The sequence below is a fragment of the Ursus maritimus genome, unplaced genomic scaffold, assembly GCF_017311325.1.
Source record: "Ursus maritimus isolate PB19 unplaced genomic scaffold, ASM1731132v1 scaffold_14, whole genome shotgun sequence".
Lineage (NCBI taxonomy): Eukaryota > Metazoa > Chordata > Mammalia > Carnivora > Ursidae > Ursus > Ursus maritimus.
Window position 1 is genome coordinate 33,774,452 of NW_024423786.1, and position 19,612 is coordinate 33,794,063.

Below are 19,612 nucleotides of genomic sequence, written 5' to 3' on the forward strand. Positions count from 1 at the left end.
CCAACTTATTTCATCGTCTATCCATCGTCCCTTCCTCATCTGAGCACTGAGGCTATTCATTTCACCTCACTGGGCCTTAGTCCCCTTATCTGTAAAATGAGGATAATCATAGGATCTTGGGGAGCCGTGGGGGAGGGTTGTGTGAGAGAGGTCACAAAGAGGATCTAAACTGGCTCAGGTACAGAAAAAGCACTTTGCAGTGGATGTTAGGTTCTCTTGTTTCAGTCATGTGCTGAAGGGTGTCCTGAGTGCTGGGGGGCTATATGATGACACAGAGCCTGCCCATAGATGGTTTATAGTGTAGCTCCTGGCTTGGCATTTCATCCCTCTTTGCTTTTAGACTGGGACCTGTTTTTTGTTCGTTTTGTTTTGTTTTCCGGACCTCCTAAGAACTAGAGCTTGTCCCAGGGCCTCCCCCTGCTGTCAGCTTGTCCAACCAGGTCTCTGCCAAGGCCTCCTGTTGAACAGTTTTGCCTGTGTTTGAACTCCACATGAGACCCATCATTGCCCTTCCACCTAGACTGCCTCTCACCTATTACACTTTTACAAACGGACCATCTGCTCTCCTGGGAGCATCCTCTTTTTATGACCATTCCTGCCCCCTCCCGTAGTGCATGACCCTTTTTCATCTCTCTGCTCTTCCTGCATTGGCTTGTCTTAATGCCCTCTGAATTCCAGATAGGAGGATACCATCTCTTCACTTGAGTCACATTGTTAAATAAATGTTAAATAGCCAATATTTATTGAACTATGTTCCAGGTACTCTTTAGGAACCATTGCATACTGGCTTTATACCTGTTTACCATTTCACGTCCTTATAACAAAGGGGATGAGTGCAGCTATTGTCCCCATTTACAGATGAGATCATGAGGCACAGAGAGGTCTAGCACCTTGTCCAAGGTTTCACAGCTGGTTGGTGGTAAAGCCAGAAGTGATTTGCAAATCAGATTACACTTACATGTTTACATTAGGAAGGGACCACTGTTCCCATAGATGTGAAAATAATTTTCAAATCTAATTTTTCATTTTTTAGACACAATCTTTAGGGATGACTTTCTGGCAGCATTAATAGTTTTATCACTTAAACTCATACTCAAAAGGGAATTTCCTGGCTAAAGTGTCCAATTCATGGTGAAGATGAGCCGTTTTGAGCTGCAAAATGCACTGGTGCCACCTGTCTTAGTCTTTTGGCTTATGCTTATTGTCACTTATGTCATTCCTTTTGCTTCAGTTTCCCACTAATTTTAGTAAAATAATAAGGGCAAATGCAATAAGAACATTACAGAGTTGCACAGAATCTGCTGCAAGGATTCGATGGTAAGGATTTTGAGCAGGTTTAGGGCTGGCTTGCAAGCAGTAACAAGTTTTGTTCACCATTTGAAACCTTAAAACTGTAGTTCAGTGTATGGATGATGGTTTAAAAGGCTCCAACTGTGGTGCCCATAAGCCAGATGTTTGCAAGGACCTCCTATATATAGGGCACTTCTCTGGGAGATTGGCCTCGGGCTCATGATGTGAGACCTCTTCCTTGTCCCACACCTTTATGGTCACACCATTTCTGATTCAGAAGCATCTTCATTTGATGCAGAAAAGTGTCAGCTTGCAACTACTGAAATGGCTGACCCATTTTTTGACTGCTTAATAAGATGTGTAAGGATAGACTCTACTATTGCTGTTGTAGAGGCTGCGTATGGAATGGCCAGTTCTTGGCACCACATTTTAGAAAAGAGATTAGAACCCGAAAACTTTTCAGAGAAGGGCCACCAGGATGGTTCTTATTTTGGCTCTTATGTTCTATCAAGAATGGCTGAATGACCTGGACATATTTTGGTAGAAAGAAAAGTCCGTAAGAGAGAGAGAGAATTCTGATACTTGGAGTGCCATCTTATAACAAAGAGGTGAATTTGTTTGGTGGAGGCTGATCATCAAGAGCTTGGCTGAGCTTTTGGAGAATGACAGCTAAGGATCCAAATCTCAGCTTTGCTTCTCAGTCGTTTGGTCTTGGGCTGCTCCATTATCCACTCTGAGACTTAGGTCTGCTCCTGGTAAGTGGGGATGAGATTAGTGCTTACCCCCCAAGTGTGGGTGGTTAGATGAGATATTTCATGTCAAGTACTTAGCATAATGCTTGGGACATGGCAAAGCCTCAGTGAATGGTCAGCATGAGTGTTATCATCAAATTCTGTGTAATGAAGAACCAGACCAAATGAAGGAGTTAGAGGGAGCAGATTTTGACCATCTGGAAGGAGAGAACTTCCCAACTATCAGAATTGCTTCTTGGAGGTGTGACTGCCCAGATCTGAGATAATTCAAGATTCAGCTCAGTGACCCACATCAGGGAAAGGAAGGAATTCACGCTGTGAGTGAGAAGCTGGACCAACTAGTTCCTTTGCGGCTTTCCAATTCTATGAGCCCTCGGTATTTTACACTATAAGATTTTACTACAGATGGGTGTTTGAAATGAAAATTTGCAGCAAAAGAAAGACTGTGGCCTTTTTTTTTTGGTGAAAATGTCACCATGACTACCGCAGTGTGTTCCTTCATGGTCTAAAGTGTGGTGCGTATCTTCAGCCAGGGAAGTTGTCTGCGTAGGAGCCGCCCTCTGCTTCTGGGATGTGTAGCCATCTGGACTGTGGGGGTGTGCAGGGAACACACTGTTGATTCATATGCCATCCCCTGCTGGCATCTCTAAAATGGGCCCTCTGGCTGGAGGTGTGAAGCAGCCAGGCCCTCCTTCTCCCACACCTTCTCCAAGTACTCGAGAGAGAAAGGGACATGAGGAAAAATGTGTAAAGATCCAGGAACGTGGAATGATGGTTAGGTGGTCCCTGTGGGCAACTGGGCAGGTGTACCCATCTTCCAGTGGCTGTGGGTGCTGCCGCCAACAACTCATATTTGTGATCTTTATTGGGAGGTGTGCCTCTGGGTGACTAGGGTTGCCAGACTTCGTCTTGTTCAGAAGTGCCAGGCAACCCACAGGTAGTGACTGATTAGAGCAGGGATACGGGAGGCTGGCCCCCTTGCCTCCAGTGGGACAGATTCTGCGGCACAGTTTAGCCCCTAGAGCTCCTTGCAGGCTCAGGCTCAGGCTACATTTTCTATACAACAACATCCTTGCTTAACTTCCTTCTCTTCTCTATATGATGTGTTTTCTTCTCATACGGGTTCTCCTGTGAGCCCTTCATTAATAACATTACTTGCATAAAAGTCTCTGTCTCAGGCTCTGCCTCTCAGGAATATGGCCTAAGACATACAAGTAGACTAAGGTAAGTGGCCTGGTTACTGCTCAGAGCCCCTGGTGCCATGCCTTTTAAGAAACAGTGGATAGAATAGGACTCTTCAGTAAGAAAGACTTTGAACCATGAAGCTGTCATCATGTGAGGAACGTGATTTCTTCTTTTGTCGTTGAATGAATAGAATGAAGGTTTGTATATAGTAGCTTCAGGGGCATGTGTGTCACCTCAGTGTAGGAAGAGCTGTCTAACAGGGGAGTCCAAAAGTTAGTGAAAGATTAACCACCTTATATTAGTTTTCTATTGCTGCCATAACAAATGACCACACATTTAACAGCTTAAAACAACACAAATTTATGAGTTCACAGATCAGCAGTCCTGGTGCAGCGTGGCTTAATTGGATCCTTTGTTTTGAGGCTCATGAGGCCAAAACCAAGCTGTTGTTAGGACTCTGTTCCTTTCTAGAGGCTCTTGAGATCAGTCTGTTTCCAAGCTCGTTCAGGTTGTTGGCCAAATTTAGTTCCTTGTATTTGTAGGATTGAAGTCCCCATTTCTATGTTGACTATCACTGGAGGACCATCCTTATTCCCTAGAGACCTCCTTTGGTGCTTGCACATGGCCCCTGTATCTCAGAACCAGCAATGGCACATTGATTCCTTCTCATACTTAGGATCTTTGACATCCCCATCTGCTGCATCTCTCTTCTGCCTTCAGTCACAGGAACTTCTGAGCTTTGAAAGGGCTCAAGTGATTAAATTGTACCCACCCAAATTATCCAGGATAATTTCCCTATTTTAACATCTACAATCCTAATTAGAGCTACAAAGTCCCCTTTGCCATGCAATGTAACATATTCACAGGAAATAGGAGTGGATCTTTGGTAGGGGGCATTATTCTGCTGGCTACAGTCCGCCACCTGATCCCCATAGATACACATCTCTCCCAAATAAAAAATACATTCTCCCTATTCCGAGGTCTCCAAAATTCTTATCCCATGACAACATAAACTCAAAGCCCCAAATCTCATCTAAATCTCATCAGTTCAAAAATCCCATCATCTAGGGGCGCCTGGGTGGCACAGCGGTTAAGCGTCTGCCTTCAGCTCAGGGCGTGATCCCGGCGTTGTGGGATCGAGCCCCACATCAGGCTCCTCCGCTATGAGCCTGCTTCTTCCTCTCCCACTCCCCCTGCTTGTGTTCCCTCTCTAGCTGGCTGTCTCTATCCTGTCGAATAAATAAATAAAATCTTTAAAAAAAAAATCCCATCATCTAAATCTTCTAAATTATGTATGGATGAGGCTCTGTGTGTAATCTATTAAGTACAATTCTTGAGTCACAATTCCTTGTCATCAATGGACCTGTGTTATTAAAGAAACAATTTATCTGCTCCCAACAGACAATGATGGGACAGGCTGGTATAACAGTTGCAGTCGTTCCAGTTCAGACGGGAGACATGGAAAATAAAATGGAGTCAGTAGTCCAATGCAATTTCAAAATCCAGCTGGGCAAACTCCATTGGATTTTGAGGCATGGGAATAATCTTTGGTTCTTGGCTCCACACTAAAAGCCTATAACATCCAATTTTCTCAGGTACTCTTCCATCGAAGTACTAACCAGGCCCAAACTTGCTTAGCTTCCAAGAGCAGACAAGATCAGGTGTGTAGGCTGGGGTGAATGACCAGGATGCTGCTGACAGCACCTAACACTGTGCCATATACGTAGTGGACAGAATAATGACTGCTTACAAAGAAAGACTTTGGGCCACCCACATGTACTCTTCCATGAAGCTTTCCACAGTCATCCTTCCCTCCTCAGGGAGTGGCTGATTGCCTCTCACTCACCCCATAACATATTGTTCAGAACTGGTGGGGTCCTAACAGGGAACTGAGAAACAAACCAGAAGTCAGATATACTTACCTGTTCAAATCTTAGATGTTTGTAGAGCATGAAGGGATCACAACTAGCAATATAAACCAAGTGTTATGTTAGTAATTAAGGGTGTGAGTTTAGGTGTCAGACACCGTGGTTATACTCTCAAGTCTTACTACACTGTAATCTTGGACATGTTTCTTACCCCTCTGAGTCTGACTGCTTGCAGCTTTCCCATAGGGGTGGTAACTCCTACCTATAGGGTTGCTGTGCAGATCCAGTCAGGGGCTAGACGAGAAGCATTGGGCTTGGCATATGGTAAGCATTCTGTAAGTGGTGGCTGCTGTTATTAATTGCAGTCTTGTATTCTAGTTATGTACTCCCTCTTCCACCAGAAAATCAAGTTCCTTGAGACCTGGCATGATATTTCATTTAGCTTTGTTCCCTCTGCATTGTCTAGCATGTATTTGGCACTCAGTAATTATTGAATTAAATAACTAAACTTTGTTGTTACTCCTAAGACATTGCTAATGCCACTGGCCAAATATTTGGAACCTGGCATCTTGTTCTGTTAATTTATATGGTTCCCAGGATCATATCATCCAAAAGACTAAGACAAATCTGCCAAATAATCTTAAATGCAAATTTAGGAAAAGGAGTAGGTTATGTATTAAAACAAACTAAAGGAAATGTGTGTGTGTGTACAGATTCATGTGGTATGGTCTTAGGTTCCCAAATGTCTGTTTTTTGGTGAAGACTAAAAAAATAATTTAATGCTAAGTTTATATTATATTTTTGTATTTCCATGGAAACTGTTTTCCCATCTCTAGAATTTGAAGGCTTCTGTGTAAGACCAGGATTTTAATGAGGGCGTACATGGCCTTGTACAGTCTGTCTCCTCTGTAGCCCTTACCCCTTGGGTCTCATCTTCTAACACTTTATTCATCACTTCCTACACTCCAGCAACACTGGGCAACTCACTGTCCCTGGAATCCTGTAGGCATGGTACCACTTCCACTGAAAATGCCTGCACTAGAATGTAAACTTCACTAAAGCAGGGATTCTATGTGTGTTTTTCCTGGCACATAGTGGGCCTTCAGCAAGTATTTCTTGAATTTTATTCAGGCAGACCTAGGGGCAATGCTTTAATGGTAGCCAGTATCAAACTGTAGAACAAGTGGGCAGGGAATGCATTCTGCCAGGCTGCATTCTCTGATACAGTTTCAGAATACTAATAATCATGCAGGAAACACAACAATAATAAGGATGTTTCAGTTATTGAGAGTGTGCTGTGTGCCAGGCCAGCTAAGTACTCACATGCTTCTCTCATTTCAACTTCACCATCCAAAAGATCAGAGAAAATTCAGGAATTACCCCAGGTCACACACCTGGTAGGTATGTGAGGACAGGATCTGTTTTAACTGTATAGGATGAATTTTAAGACTTTCTGAGCTTTACCTTCCAAATGGTAAGGTTTCATTTTTAACTTTTGTTATTAATTTGTTTTATTGTGTGTGGACGAAGAATGTAGCCTATATCACTTCTGCCATTTGGAATCTGATTAAGGTTTTTCTTGGTGGTCTGGTATATGATCAATCTGTTTAAATATTCCATGGAGTCTTGAAATGGGGGTCCGTAGGATCTAAAGTTCACTGTAATAGTCTATTAATTTAGTCTTACTAAATTATATCATTTAAATCTTTCAGGTCATTTTAAAAATGTTTGATCTGTCAAAGATTGAGAAGGATGTTAATATTTGAAAGCAATCATTTTTTCCCTCTATTTCTGCATGCCTAACCATGTTACCATTTAAGTTTTAATATCTAATATGGATATCAGTACCAGACAAATGCTATTGAGAAAAGTCTCTTTAAATTTTCAAGTCCTCAAGAGAGGAGTGACAAGTGGAAAACAGAATCAAAGGAGAAATAAGGAGGTGACTACAATGAAAGACGCCAATGGAGAGCTAAGTGTCAGCTTCAAATATCAAATCAAAGCTACGTGGTGAAACACGGACAGTATAGCACAGTGGTTAGGAGCAGAGGCCCTGGGACCAGACTGCCTAGGACAAGTCCCAGCAGTGCAATTCAGTAGATTGTGCAAGTCACTAACTTCTCTATGCTTTCTGCATCTATGAGTGAAAAATAATAACAATATTTATCTGAAGAGGTCATTGTGATTATTAAATAAGTTAATATTTACATAGTGCTTAGCACATGTATAAATAACTATTAGCTATTGCCGTCCTTCACATCCGAATCCTCTTGGTCCAAAGGTATTCTAGAACTTGCATCCTTGTAAGTATAATGTCATTTGGTCTGTTTCATTCAATCAGTCAATATTTATTGAGCACTTACTCTTGGCAGGCACTATGTTAGTTACTGGGAATATAATGGACAGATAGAGTCCCTGTGCTCATGGAGTATTCTACCCAGTGGTGAACATAGACATGAATCCATTGATTTTATAAGTTAGTGTAAAATTGCAGCCATTTCCAATGATATGAAGGAAAGGGACACAATGCTATGAGAGTATATATGGGGCTGCAGGATGTAGACTAGTCTGGAGGGTTAACTAATAGCCTTTCTGTGATATATTTGTAATCTATGGCTTTGTAACAAATACCCCAAACACTTAGTGGCTTAAAACAATGAACACTTATTATCTCGCAGGTTCTGTGGGTCAGGAATGTGGGAATCACTTAGCTGGATGGTTCTGGCTCAGAGTTCCTCATGAGGTTGCTATCAAGCAGTTGGGTGGGGCTGCAGGCATCTGGAGACTTCACAGGGGCTAGATGACCCACTCCTGGTATGGCTGATTCACATGGCTTTTGGCAGGAGGCCTCAGTTTCATGTCACCTGGGCCTCTCCATAGGGTAGCTCGAGGTATCTTCACGATGTGTCAGCTGGCTTCTCCCAGAACAAGTGGTCCAAGAACGTGAGGAAGAAGGAAGCCATAATGTCATTATGACCAAGCCTCTGAAGTTGCAGATGTCACTTCTACCATATTCTATTTGTTAGATTGAGTTACTAAGCTCAGTTGAGAGTAAAGGGGAAGATATTTAGGCTTCATCCTATAAAGGGAATGTCAAAGAATTTGTGGACATATTTGAAACTACCATATGAGGAATTGGTGTTTTTTCTGAGATGGCTAGGAGGAATATTGAAGATATTCTGGACCAGGATTGACAAACTTTTTCTGTAAAAGGCCGGATAGTAAATATTTCCAGTTTTGCAAGGCCATATGATCTCTGTTAAAACTACTAAACTCTGTCACTGTAGCATGAAAACAACAATAGACAATATGTAAATTAATGGATATAACAATATTTCAATAAAACTTTATTTATGAAAATAGATGGTGGGGCAGATCTGGCCTGCAGTCTGTAGTTTGCTAATCCTTGTAGACAAAAAGAGAACAAAAAAGGGTAGAGGCTTATTCCAAGCAGAAGAAACTGAATGCTTCAGGAAGAAGAGAGCTGTTATTCAGTTAAGAATATAAAGATACATTTTTTTGGTACTGTGTTTATTGCAACATTGTTTGTAGTGAATTGAAAGAGTGGGAAACACTTATTTACACAGATAAATTCTAAAAACATAAGTATTGTTGAGGTAAAAACTAAAATGCAAAAGCTTTGTGTAGGGCAGACAGCTGGCATTTATGTAAATTAAAATGGAATGTGCACTGTTGTTAAATGTATACTGTTTACAAGGACATACATATGTAATAAAAGCACAAAAACATGCATGAGAACGATACCAACTTTAAGGAATGGTTTCTTTCTAGAAGAATGGAGATGGTAAGGGCTGTGGGACTCCAACAGGTTTTGTTATGTTTATGGCTTGCAAATTTTTTAAATTGTGGTAAAATACACACAACATAAACTTTACCATCTTAACCACTTTTAAGCATACAGTTCAGTAGTGTTAAGGATGTTCACATCATTATGCAAGCAATCTCTAGAAGTTCTTTTTTTTTTTTTTAAGATTTTATTTATTTATTTGGCAGAGAGAGAGAGCACAAGTAGAGGGAGCTGCTGAGGGAGAGGAAGAACCAGGCTCCCCACTGAGCAGGGAACCCAAAGTGATCTTGATCCCAAGACCCTGGGATCATGACCTGAGCCAAAGGAAGACACTTAACTGACTGAGCTACCCAGGCGCCCCTCTAGAAATTCTTTATCTTGCAAAACAGAAACTCTATACTCATTAAACAATAGCTCTGCATTCCCTACCCTCAGTCCCTGGCAATCAGGATTGTAACTTCTGTTTCTATGAGTTTGGCTACTCTAGATACCTCATAAAAGTGAAATCATTCAGTATTTATCTTTTTGTGACTGCTGTATTTCATTGAACATAAGGTCCTCAAGGTTCATCCATATTATAGCACATGTTAGAATTTTGTCCCTTTTGAAGGTTGAGTAATATTCCACTGTAATTATATACCACATTTTGTTTATCCATCCATCTGTTGATGGGCATTTCAGTTGTTTCCACATTTTGGCTATTGTTATAATGCTTCTATAAACACGGGTATACAAATCTAAATCACAGTTTTGATGAAATGAATGATCAATTAAATAGCACCCTATGGAAATAGAGCCTTCCATTCTCCCACAGCACATTCCAGTCAAACTTAACTCACACTCTCCACCAGAACTGCTCCAGTCAATGTTACTAATGGCCTGCCGTGCTCCCAAGTCCTGTGGTCCATCCTCTAGTCTCATCCTATTAACTTCTCAGCAGCAGTTGATAAGGTGGTCACTCCTGCATCCTGGACTCATTTCTTCACTTGATTTCTGGTTCTCTTCTTACTTCACTGGTTATTCCTTCTCAGTTTCCTTTACTGCTTCCTCCTCACTTCTCAGTACCCTTAATGTTGGGTCGCCCCCAGGCTCAGTCCTCTTTTCTCTCCTCTTCTTTCTATGCGCAATCCCCAGTTGATCTCATCTGGGCTTACAGCTTTACGTACTATCTACTGGCTGATCCCAGATTTTTATTTGTAGCTTTACTTCTCCCCTCAGATCCAACTCATCTATCCACCTGCACACTCAGCATCTCCACTTGAATGTTTTATAGCATCACAAACTTCACCCATGCAAAACCAAACTCTTGGTTCCCATAACTCTCACTTCTCCTCCCCAATCTTCCCTATCTTGGTTTTCCACCTGCATTTTTCCTGTTGTCCAGGCTAAAAGCCATGAAGCCATCTTTTACTTCTCCCTTTCCTCTCCAGGCAATCTTTCAGGAAGTTAAGTCAGCCTCACCTTCAAAACATATCCAAACTCAGTTCCTTCTCATTGTTTATCATCCCTTGCTGGGGTTATTCCAGTTGCTTATTACTACTAGTCTTTCTAGTTCTGCCCTTACCTCCTTCCTCAACCCAAAACCATATTGCAGTCAAGCAGCCTGAGCAAACTTTTAAGGATGTGCGTTATATCATGGTTTGTCTTTGCTCAGAACCTTCCAGTGGCTCCCATTTTCCTCAGAGTAAAACCATTGTCCAGACAATGACTCCAAATTTGGACCCAACGTATCCTCCTGCACCCTTGCACTTCTCTGACCTGCTATTTTCCCCATCCCTTATGTAGTGCTAGCCTGGTACTTAAACATTTGCTATTCCCTCTGCTTGGAATGTCTGTTACAACTGGTTCCTCCATTTCCTGTAGATTTTGCTCAAATGTTACCTTTGCACAAAGCTTTCCCTAATCACTCTTTTTAAAGTTGCAATCGATTACCTCACACAGTGTGTCCTGTTCCACCTTTCTGACTTATTTTCCTTTAAAACACTTAATAACAAACTGGTTTGGTTTCCTTTTTAAATTATTGTGCATCTTTCTCATTGAAATTAAAAATGCATAAGGGCTGGGGTATTTGTCTGCTTGGCACACTGCTGTGTTTCCTATATGCCCTGCATCAAATTATTATTTGAATATATGAATCTGCCATATCTTAAGACTGATGTGAGTTGATGTTTGAGATTATAGTGCTACTTTCCTGTCAGTTTCTTCAACTGGTTTTGTTCCTCAAAAGTGGTAATTTAAAAATATGGCTTCAGATTCTTTGGCACTCTTCCCTGAAATCTGAGCAGGCTTGTAACTGCTTCAACCAATGAGTATGACAGAGGTTATGCTATGGGACTTCTGAAGTTAGGTAATAAAGGGCTGTGCAGTCTTTGGCTTATTTGCTGAAGCGCTTGCTCTTAAGTGTCTTTACGCCTAAATGTAAGAGGTTGACATCCTGAGGCTGCCATGCTGTGAAGAAGCCCAAGCCACATGGAGAGGCAATATATAGGTGTCACCATATATAGGTGATATTCTGGCGAAACCCAGCCTTCAAGTCTTCTTTTGTCCAACACACCAGATACATGAGTGAAGAAGCCTCCTTGGAAGTGGATCCACCAGTCCCAGCTATTCTAGTCCCTGACATCATGCTTTAGAAACAAGCCTTCCCCAGTCTATCCTTTATAAATTCCTGATCTAGAATTCATGAACATAATCAAATGGTGGTGGTCTGATACCACTAAATTTGGGGTGGTTTGTTCCATAGAAGTAGATTATCAGAAGAGTAAAGGGGAAAGGTCAGATAAAAATAGTGAATTACCTTTGCATAGAAAGTTAAGTTTTGAAGTTTTGGGTGTGTGCGTGCGTGCGTGCATGCGTGTGTGTGTGTGTGTGTGTGTGTGTGTGTTTCCTACTGAAGAGAGTAGATGCTGTGTGCAAACATTATTCTTCCAGGCTTATCTTGGAAGCTAGTGTCCATCCACATTAACTCACTAGACTCTAGATATTCATTAACTTCCCAGAAATGTCATCCTAATGAACCACTTGAGATTTCATGCTTAAAATTCTGGGTTCTTGGTGTATTTCTATATTGGTCACCTGGAGGAGCTGGCAGTTTTAGACCAGCTAAGGCCAACCTTGTCTTGAAATGATAGGAAAATATACATTCCAGGTGACAGTGTCACAGTGAGATACTAAATTTTTTGATGCTGCCAATTTTCTTCTTTTATTTTTATTCTGTTTTTAAAACTGAGAATTGGTATAACTGGAAATAACAGCCAGTGATCAGCATTTCAAAGTCAGCTGCCTATTAAAAATCTGGATGTTCAAAGAAACCCACTCATAAAGTTCCCCATTCTGTATAGAGCGGGGAAGAGGTGTGCCCAAGGTCTTAGGCTGGGACTGTGGGCTCCTGACTCCCCATACAGTGCTCTTCCTTCTCAATAAATGTTTTTTAGCCTATAGTCCAGTTCGAAGATGAACCTCCCAGGTGCTGGAGCGGGTCCTGTGAACCAGCCAAAATGGGCACACCATTTTGTTTGTGTGTGCTTTTGTACCCATTTCTGGAGAGAATCCATCTAATTCCATCTAATTCTTATAGAGATCAGTGACCCAGAAAAGCACAAGTCTGCTGTACTTGATTTAATATTGTCCTTTAAAAACTACCAGAGTAAGTTAAATCTTGTACTCCCGCATATCTACACCAGATGCTTCTAGGGAAATTGTTTAGTAGTTTAGGATTAGTGCATAATGGGTACACTTTTCAGATAGTTAGGCATAGTTGGAACACCCAGCAACCAACACATCTTACTGTCTATTTAGAGAAATTTGGCAAGCACTCATTAAAATCACTTTTGTGATTCAAAAGCTACAACCAACACAGGGCTGATTAGGTATTATTTTTCCTTATAGTCACTGCACTAGTTAAGGCAGAGAAGACTGGGATCTTAACAGAGAAAGTCTGAAAGTGCAGAGGCCAACTGAACAGAGGTTTCTTTTTCACACACACCACCATCCCATGTGGGTGTTCAGTGGCCTTTTTATGTGGCATTTCAGGAACCCTGGCTCCTTTTATCTTGGAGTTCTACTATCTTCTTGGATCTTGGAGTTCTTTACTTTTAATCAGCAGACAGGAAAAGAGGGAGAATTGTGGACAGAGTAAGAGGTTTTTATGGAAGTTGAGTTCTTCATTTCTGCGCATATCCCACTGGCCAGAAATAAGTCACATGGCACCATCTTGATACAAGGGCAGTGGTGGTGATGCTTCCTAACAACACTCCACATTAAAGAAGAGGAGCACAAATCTTAGTCAGACAACTGCTCCTGTCTGCTACAATCAGAGTGAGTATTTTAATGATCCTAAATCTCAGAAATGGATGAAGTGTCTGAGACAGAACTTTCAGACAGTCCATGATATCTGTATGTGGATTACGATCTTCACTTTCCTGGCATCTTAGGAATTAAGGTGATCCTCAGTAACTGTGAAGTCAGGAATGATTGAAATATAGTATAGTTAAGATAGGAATATTGCAATTTTCAGGTTATTGGAGATTTTATTTTATTTTACTTTTTAAGGAGTGACACAGAGTCTAAGGGCCCAATCTGGATTTTGAGCTGGTTTACACTATAATGGAACTTATAAAATTATAAGCAATGAAAACTCTCTTTCCATTTTTTCTTTTTTCTTTTTTTTTTTAAGATTTTATTTATTTATTTGACAGAGAGAGACAGCCAGCGAGAGAGGGAACACAAGCAGGGGGAGTGGGAGAGGAAGAAGCAGGCTTCCCAGCGGAGGAGCCTGATGTGGGGCTCGATCCCGGGACTCTGGGATCACGCCCTGAGCCAAAGGCAGACGCTTAACAACTGAGCCACCCAGGGGCCCCTCTTTCCATTTTTTCAAAACTATTTCTACAAGTTTAGCTTTGTTATTGCATGTTTGCCCTTAAAAATGTTTTTGCGCTTGGCAGAAATTATAATAGTGCATGCCTTTACCCTATGGTTTTTATTTTCTACTTGTGTTACTTAGTTGCTTCTTAATTATTTTTGCTTGTTTTATGGAAGCTTAACCTCTCTCCTCAAATTATCTTATGATTTTTATTCTGGAACTGGGTTTGGCTGTAGTATGAAATTACCATGAATTCGATTCTCAGCTTTTTTTCATTAAGATGCTTTTGATGCCACGTGGTATCAGAATTAGTGACATGTGAAATGTATTTCTTCTCCCACCTACCATGGAGCAACTCTGACAAGTGACTTACTTTCCATTTTTTATCTATGAAATTTTATTGGTCCAGTGAACTCCAGCAATCTTGGAAGTACGTTGAAGGCTAAGTAGCTTTCTTTGGAGGTTGAAGTCCTTATGTGATTGACCCAATGGTGTGCTGGAACTGGATTGTACTGGTCCATGAAAGTCAAAATTGGAAACTTGCTCTAACAGATAATGTTACAATTTAAATATACAAACTCATGATTAAAGACATTGTATTAAAACTCATGATTTACTAATTTTTTTGTTATATTTTACTATTATTTATGTTCCTGAGGTTATTACATTTATTTTGTCCATATGATAGAAATACTATACAATGGGGGGCGCCTGGGTGGCACAGCGGTTAAGCGTCTGCCTTCGGCTCAGGGCGTGATCCCGGCATTCTGGGATCGAGCCCCACATCAGGCTCCTCCGCTATGAGCCTGCTTCTTCCTCTCCCACTCCCCCTGCTTGTGTTCCCTCTCTCGCTGGCTGTCTCTATGTCTGTCGAATAAATAAATAAAATCTTTAAAAAAAAAAAAGAAATACTATACAATGGGGTGCTATTGTGCCTCTCTTCCCAACTTTGCATTCAGTGATACCACTTAAGTAGCTTGAAGTTGGCCATGGTGGGTGCTGGTTGTTAAATGTTTACCAGTAGCCCACTGGACTCACCACACAGGTCAGATTCTTCATAGGGTAAGTGTTGAGACTTGAAAGAGACATGTAGTGGCAGGCACATTGTAGATGCTCAGTAAAGGGAAGCTGCTTTTAAGGTCATTCCTTCAGAAAATCTCTGCCATTTCCACGGAGTCTAAAAGTGACCAGTGTTGCTGGATTATTTTTTTTAGTCCAGGGCCTCTAAAAGGAGGGGAGATTTCTGTCTGTCAATTCATAAAATTGGAAGTACTTGACTCCATCTCTTCCAAGGATATGTTAGGGAAAAAATGTCTTAAATGATGTGAGACTACTTTGAATAATTAGGAAGCACTAATTCAAATTCTTCTCAAATTGGAGGTTGAGAAGTAGTTTAGCATAGGTTTGCTGGTTTGTGCCAGTGGTGACTTTGGGAAGAAATGCTACATTCTAGAGCTTTAGTGGTGATTCTCCAGTGGCTGGTCCCTAGACATGTACACAGCATTCCAAGACCAGTCTTCTTTCAGCTGCTGGCAAATAAGAACAATGTTAATAAAATATGGGCAAAAGATTGTTTGTTTTATTATCCTGAGAAGAATTATCTTTTATTTTGGGACTCTGTTTTTCTGGCAATGTTTGCATTAATATGTTCTGTCTTTATGAAATGGTGATGGTAGTAGATGGTAGTGGTGGAATGAGAAATAATTTTAATATCTTTACTTGAAAAGAGCTAGACGTCACGTTGGTTCTCTTCTCTAAAGCCTGCGGTGTTTTTTTGTTTGTTTGTTTGTTTGTTTTTAATGTTTGTGGCCCAATGGAATAAGAAGGGCTAGAACTACTTCATGTTGAATTTAAATGATTTTTCTGCAAGTAAATAAGTCTTACGGAATTGTTCCATAGGTGACTTGTATCAGCAGCATGGACATATGTGAGTGCTTTTGTTTAGTCTTCTCATTGGCTACTTTCATAAAACTGTTGCTAATTATTATTCAGAAAATCAAAGCATAAATGAACAAACCTTATCTTTATCTCTTCTTCTGTCAAGGAAACTTTCAAAGTCTTGACAGAACTGTTCTTTGGAGAAGAGGCATGCAAAAAGTGAGCCTTCCAGCTTAAAACTGTAATTATGTTGTTTGTGTTTTACCTAAAGTTATATTTGTCATATTCCAGAAGTTCTTGGGTCTGCATCTGGCTTTAACCATTTTTGTCTCCTTGCTAACGCTGTTGATATTAATGCCAATTTTAATTTCTTGGCATCATGAGTGCATAAACATATCACACACAGATGTGATTTTGAATAAGGACTGAAACTGTAAATTAGGAAGCAAGATATTCACAGTGTTTCATCACATCAATTCACTCCAAAAAGTGACACAGTGGTACTGAAAAGGTCTTATATTGCTCATTTCAAACCTACCTCAGTAGCAAAATGCCATGCGTGCAGTGGATTTGCAGCCACGTTAGTCATTTTCTTTCCTCCGTTTCCATGCTGTGTTTGTATTGGGAGCACAGAGTAATGTAATTTAGTAAATTATGATTTGATGGCTGGGCAACAGCCCCAGTGTTGAACAGTATTTGGACTATGATTACTTGCTGGCTTTGTCACAGTTGACATTAATTATTGATGGAAGTTTCAGAAATAGCGCATGTGCCAGGAGCTTTTCACCGGAACGCAGGCTCCAGGCAGGAGGGATGCTAAAGAGGGTGGGGGAAGAGTCACCTGTGGCTTGTTTATGTCTGTGCACAGTGAGCCTGCACCCAGTGGGCTGTGTGGTACCTGTGTAAAGGTCATGGTATAACGGAAGGATGAACCGTCAGGCTTATTTCTATCGTGTTCCTCCCCAGGAATTGCACCGAAGGAGCCAACTTCAGCCGGAGCCAGCCAAGACGAAGGCTCTCCAGACTGTCATTGAAATGAAGGTAGGAGCTGTTCACATTTGTCAAAAACAGCTGTGCCTCCAGAGTTTGTTCTAACTTGATCGTGCCTAACATAAACACTTGAAATGAACCTTGTGTTTTTCTCTAGGCACCCTGGTGGGTGCTTTTCTTCTGGATCTTTTTGCCTTCTTGGGTACATTTAATTTATTGGCCCTTTAATTAGGATGTCTTTTCTAGGCAAAAGAATAAAGGGCTCAAGTATCCCTTGGCTGAAAGGAGCTGGGTTCATTTCCAGAGCATGGCCAATGCTTTCAACCCTAGGGGAGGTTTTGTGTGTGTTTAAAAAAGGAAATTTCTAAAGCTAGAATAATTTTTCCCCCCTTTTCATTCACATTACAATGAAAAGACACTTAAGAAAAACTAAGACTTGGCAAAGAGAAGTTGCCTTATATGCAATAAAGTCGTTAAATAATTAAAATTATGCATTCAGCAAAATGCGCTTTTCAAAGAATAATACTTTCCCAGGACTTCAGTATTTTCTCATAACCAAGTCTGGAAGTAATAATAACTTATTAAATACTCATAAGGTATCTTAGTTAGCTGCGGAAGCATAGAGACATGTTATTTAAAAGAATCAAAGATCCTCATGGATAGATTTAGGGCATTTAAAGAATAATGAAATAAATGATGATGGCTGAGCCATGATGTATGATTAAGAAATAGATTTAAATGAAACCCAATTGCTTTGTCAGTATCTAGAAATGTAAATAAAAGTTTTTTTACTTTCAGTGTTTGCCAGAAGGAAGCAAATAGTGTTTATCTTAAGAGTAAATAATTCTTGATTTAAATTGTTTCATGAAGAAAAAAAATTCATGACAATGATGTTTGCAATCTGGTATTCCAGAGTTTAACATTTGAGAGTTTGCTGATCACCATTAGCCTACAAGAGAATTCTGTAGGTTGCTGATAGGATAGGATAATGATTTTTGTCTTTTTTATAGCACATGATTTTGAACTGTCTGCCAAAAAATTCCTAAGTCCTGGGGATAAAGAAACTAACACCAGTTATTGAATATTTGGCATGTACAGTTCTGACTTGGGATTTTTTTTTTTTTTTTGTCAATGACAGTGTCTTCATCCAAGTGAATTTTTGTGGAAATAATGTAGAGCATTTGCTTTTAAAACTCTGTGTCCCCCAAATGAGGTTATATGAGTTGAAACACTCATAATGCATTTGCAGCAAATTGGTTTGAAGAATATTGTCAAAGGAACCAAATGCCAATAAGATTGAATAATCCTTGCTAATCTTGCCTTATCAATTCATTTGGAATTTATGTAATTTAAACTTGTTTTGAAAAGAAACTTATCATTCTACACTTGTGGGGGAGTGTTTCATAACTGAGATTTCTTCCTTACTTTACACTGGAACCAAACTTGAAACTTGGTTAGGGCTTTTTCTTTCTTTTCTTTCTTTTTTTTTTAAAGAAAAGAAAAAAGACAAAAGATATTATTTTAAAGATTTTATTTTATTTTACTTTTTTGGAAAGAGTCTTTCTTCCGCCCACCTCCATGCCTACCACCCCAGTCTCTGGCACAGTTACTCATGGGAAAGACGATGTATATAAAATCTATTTCCAGACTATCCTTTCTTTTAAGAAAAAGAGTAAGAGTGAATTCCAGGAATCTTTGGAGAAACCAGGAATGACATCTCTTCCAGAGCAGTGGGCATTTTTCATGTAAAGATCTCTATTCAAAGACAATTAATAGCTTTTGGTGACTTTTAGAAGTAAAAAATCTGTTTACTTACGAGTGTTTCTAGTATCGTATGTTTTATAAGAAAACAAAAAAAATTAATAAATATACTCATTTAGGCTATCTATATGGGAAGGCATAAAACATGACTTTTAGGGCAAATTTCACATCCATATATTATCAGTAAATTGAGTCTGGAGTTTTTCTTTTGTGGATGCCAATGAACACATTTTTAGGACAAATGATGATCAATATACTTGTCAGGGAATTGAGCCTGGAGTTTTCCTGTTGTTTTTCGGATGTGTATTAATTTCCAAACCACTGCCTTCTGTTTTGTCAGTGGAGAAGTCTGGGTCCCATTAGCAGCTATACTCACCATGTAAAAATTGAGTTATGGAGGCAGATGGTAGAAGGTCATCTTTTCAGCTGTGTGTGTAGCTTGTGACAGAGGCTGTGACCTCATCCAATTTTGTACATTACATCCCTGCGAATTTGGAGGGAATATTAGAAACCTGTATTTTATAAACTTTAGGGTTGACTATCAAATATGACTGCCCCTTAAACCTGGTGGGTGGAACTTAAGACATCGTTGTGTTTTAACTTAAACACCTTTGGGTAAACATTGGTGTCATCTGTTGCCTTGACAAAATCTAAAGTTAAAAGGAACTTTCCTAGAGAAAATTTGACCTATAGTTTCAGGGAGATGACGTGAATTAGGGCTAAATTACCTCTACTAGTTCCTTGCTTCTGAGAGAAACTGAGGGTGAACTCTGACCCCTCATCTTCGCCACACATACACTTTGCATCAGCTTGAGAAAGTTGTTTATTGTGAAAATCTGTGAAATTTTGCCTGAATTCAAGTAGTTTTAGAAACTCGGTCTGGAGGTTTCAGCAGATCTCTACGTGCACCTCTCGGCTTGTACATTGTGAAAATACATCTCTGTGGGCAAGCATTGGAGAGGGCCATCTGCTGGCATCAAAGCGGGAGTAATTCTTTTGCAGCCCTCACATCTACTGCAGCCAATTGAGCCAGGGGGGTTAAGGTCATCTGAATGAAAATGAAAGGAAGTGAATGAAGTTATTTGTGATTTATCTTCTTGCAGGAAGCTCCAAGTTTTAATTTTGATCCTGATTTGCTCTGGCAGGTATGTTCCAGGTTTGCACTAGAACATGGTGTGTATTTCTCACAGAAATGAGTTTTCTTGTAGATGGTGCAATG

The 19,612-nt window shown here is 40.2% G+C and overlaps 1 protein-coding gene across 1 annotated transcript in view; it reads left to right on the forward strand.

Moving 5' to 3' along the window:
- ERC2 (ELKS/RAB6-interacting/CAST family member 2) overlaps nucleotides 1–19,612 on the forward strand; it is a 674,422-nt gene that overhangs the window by 215,874 nt on the left and 438,936 nt on the right. Inside the window, exon 3 of the mRNA XM_040628134.1 lies at nucleotides 16,609–16,683. Within this exon, the coding sequence (XP_040484068.1) occupies nucleotides 16,609–16,683 (75 nt within the window). The remainder of the gene's footprint in view (nucleotides 1–16,608; nucleotides 16,684–19,612) is intronic.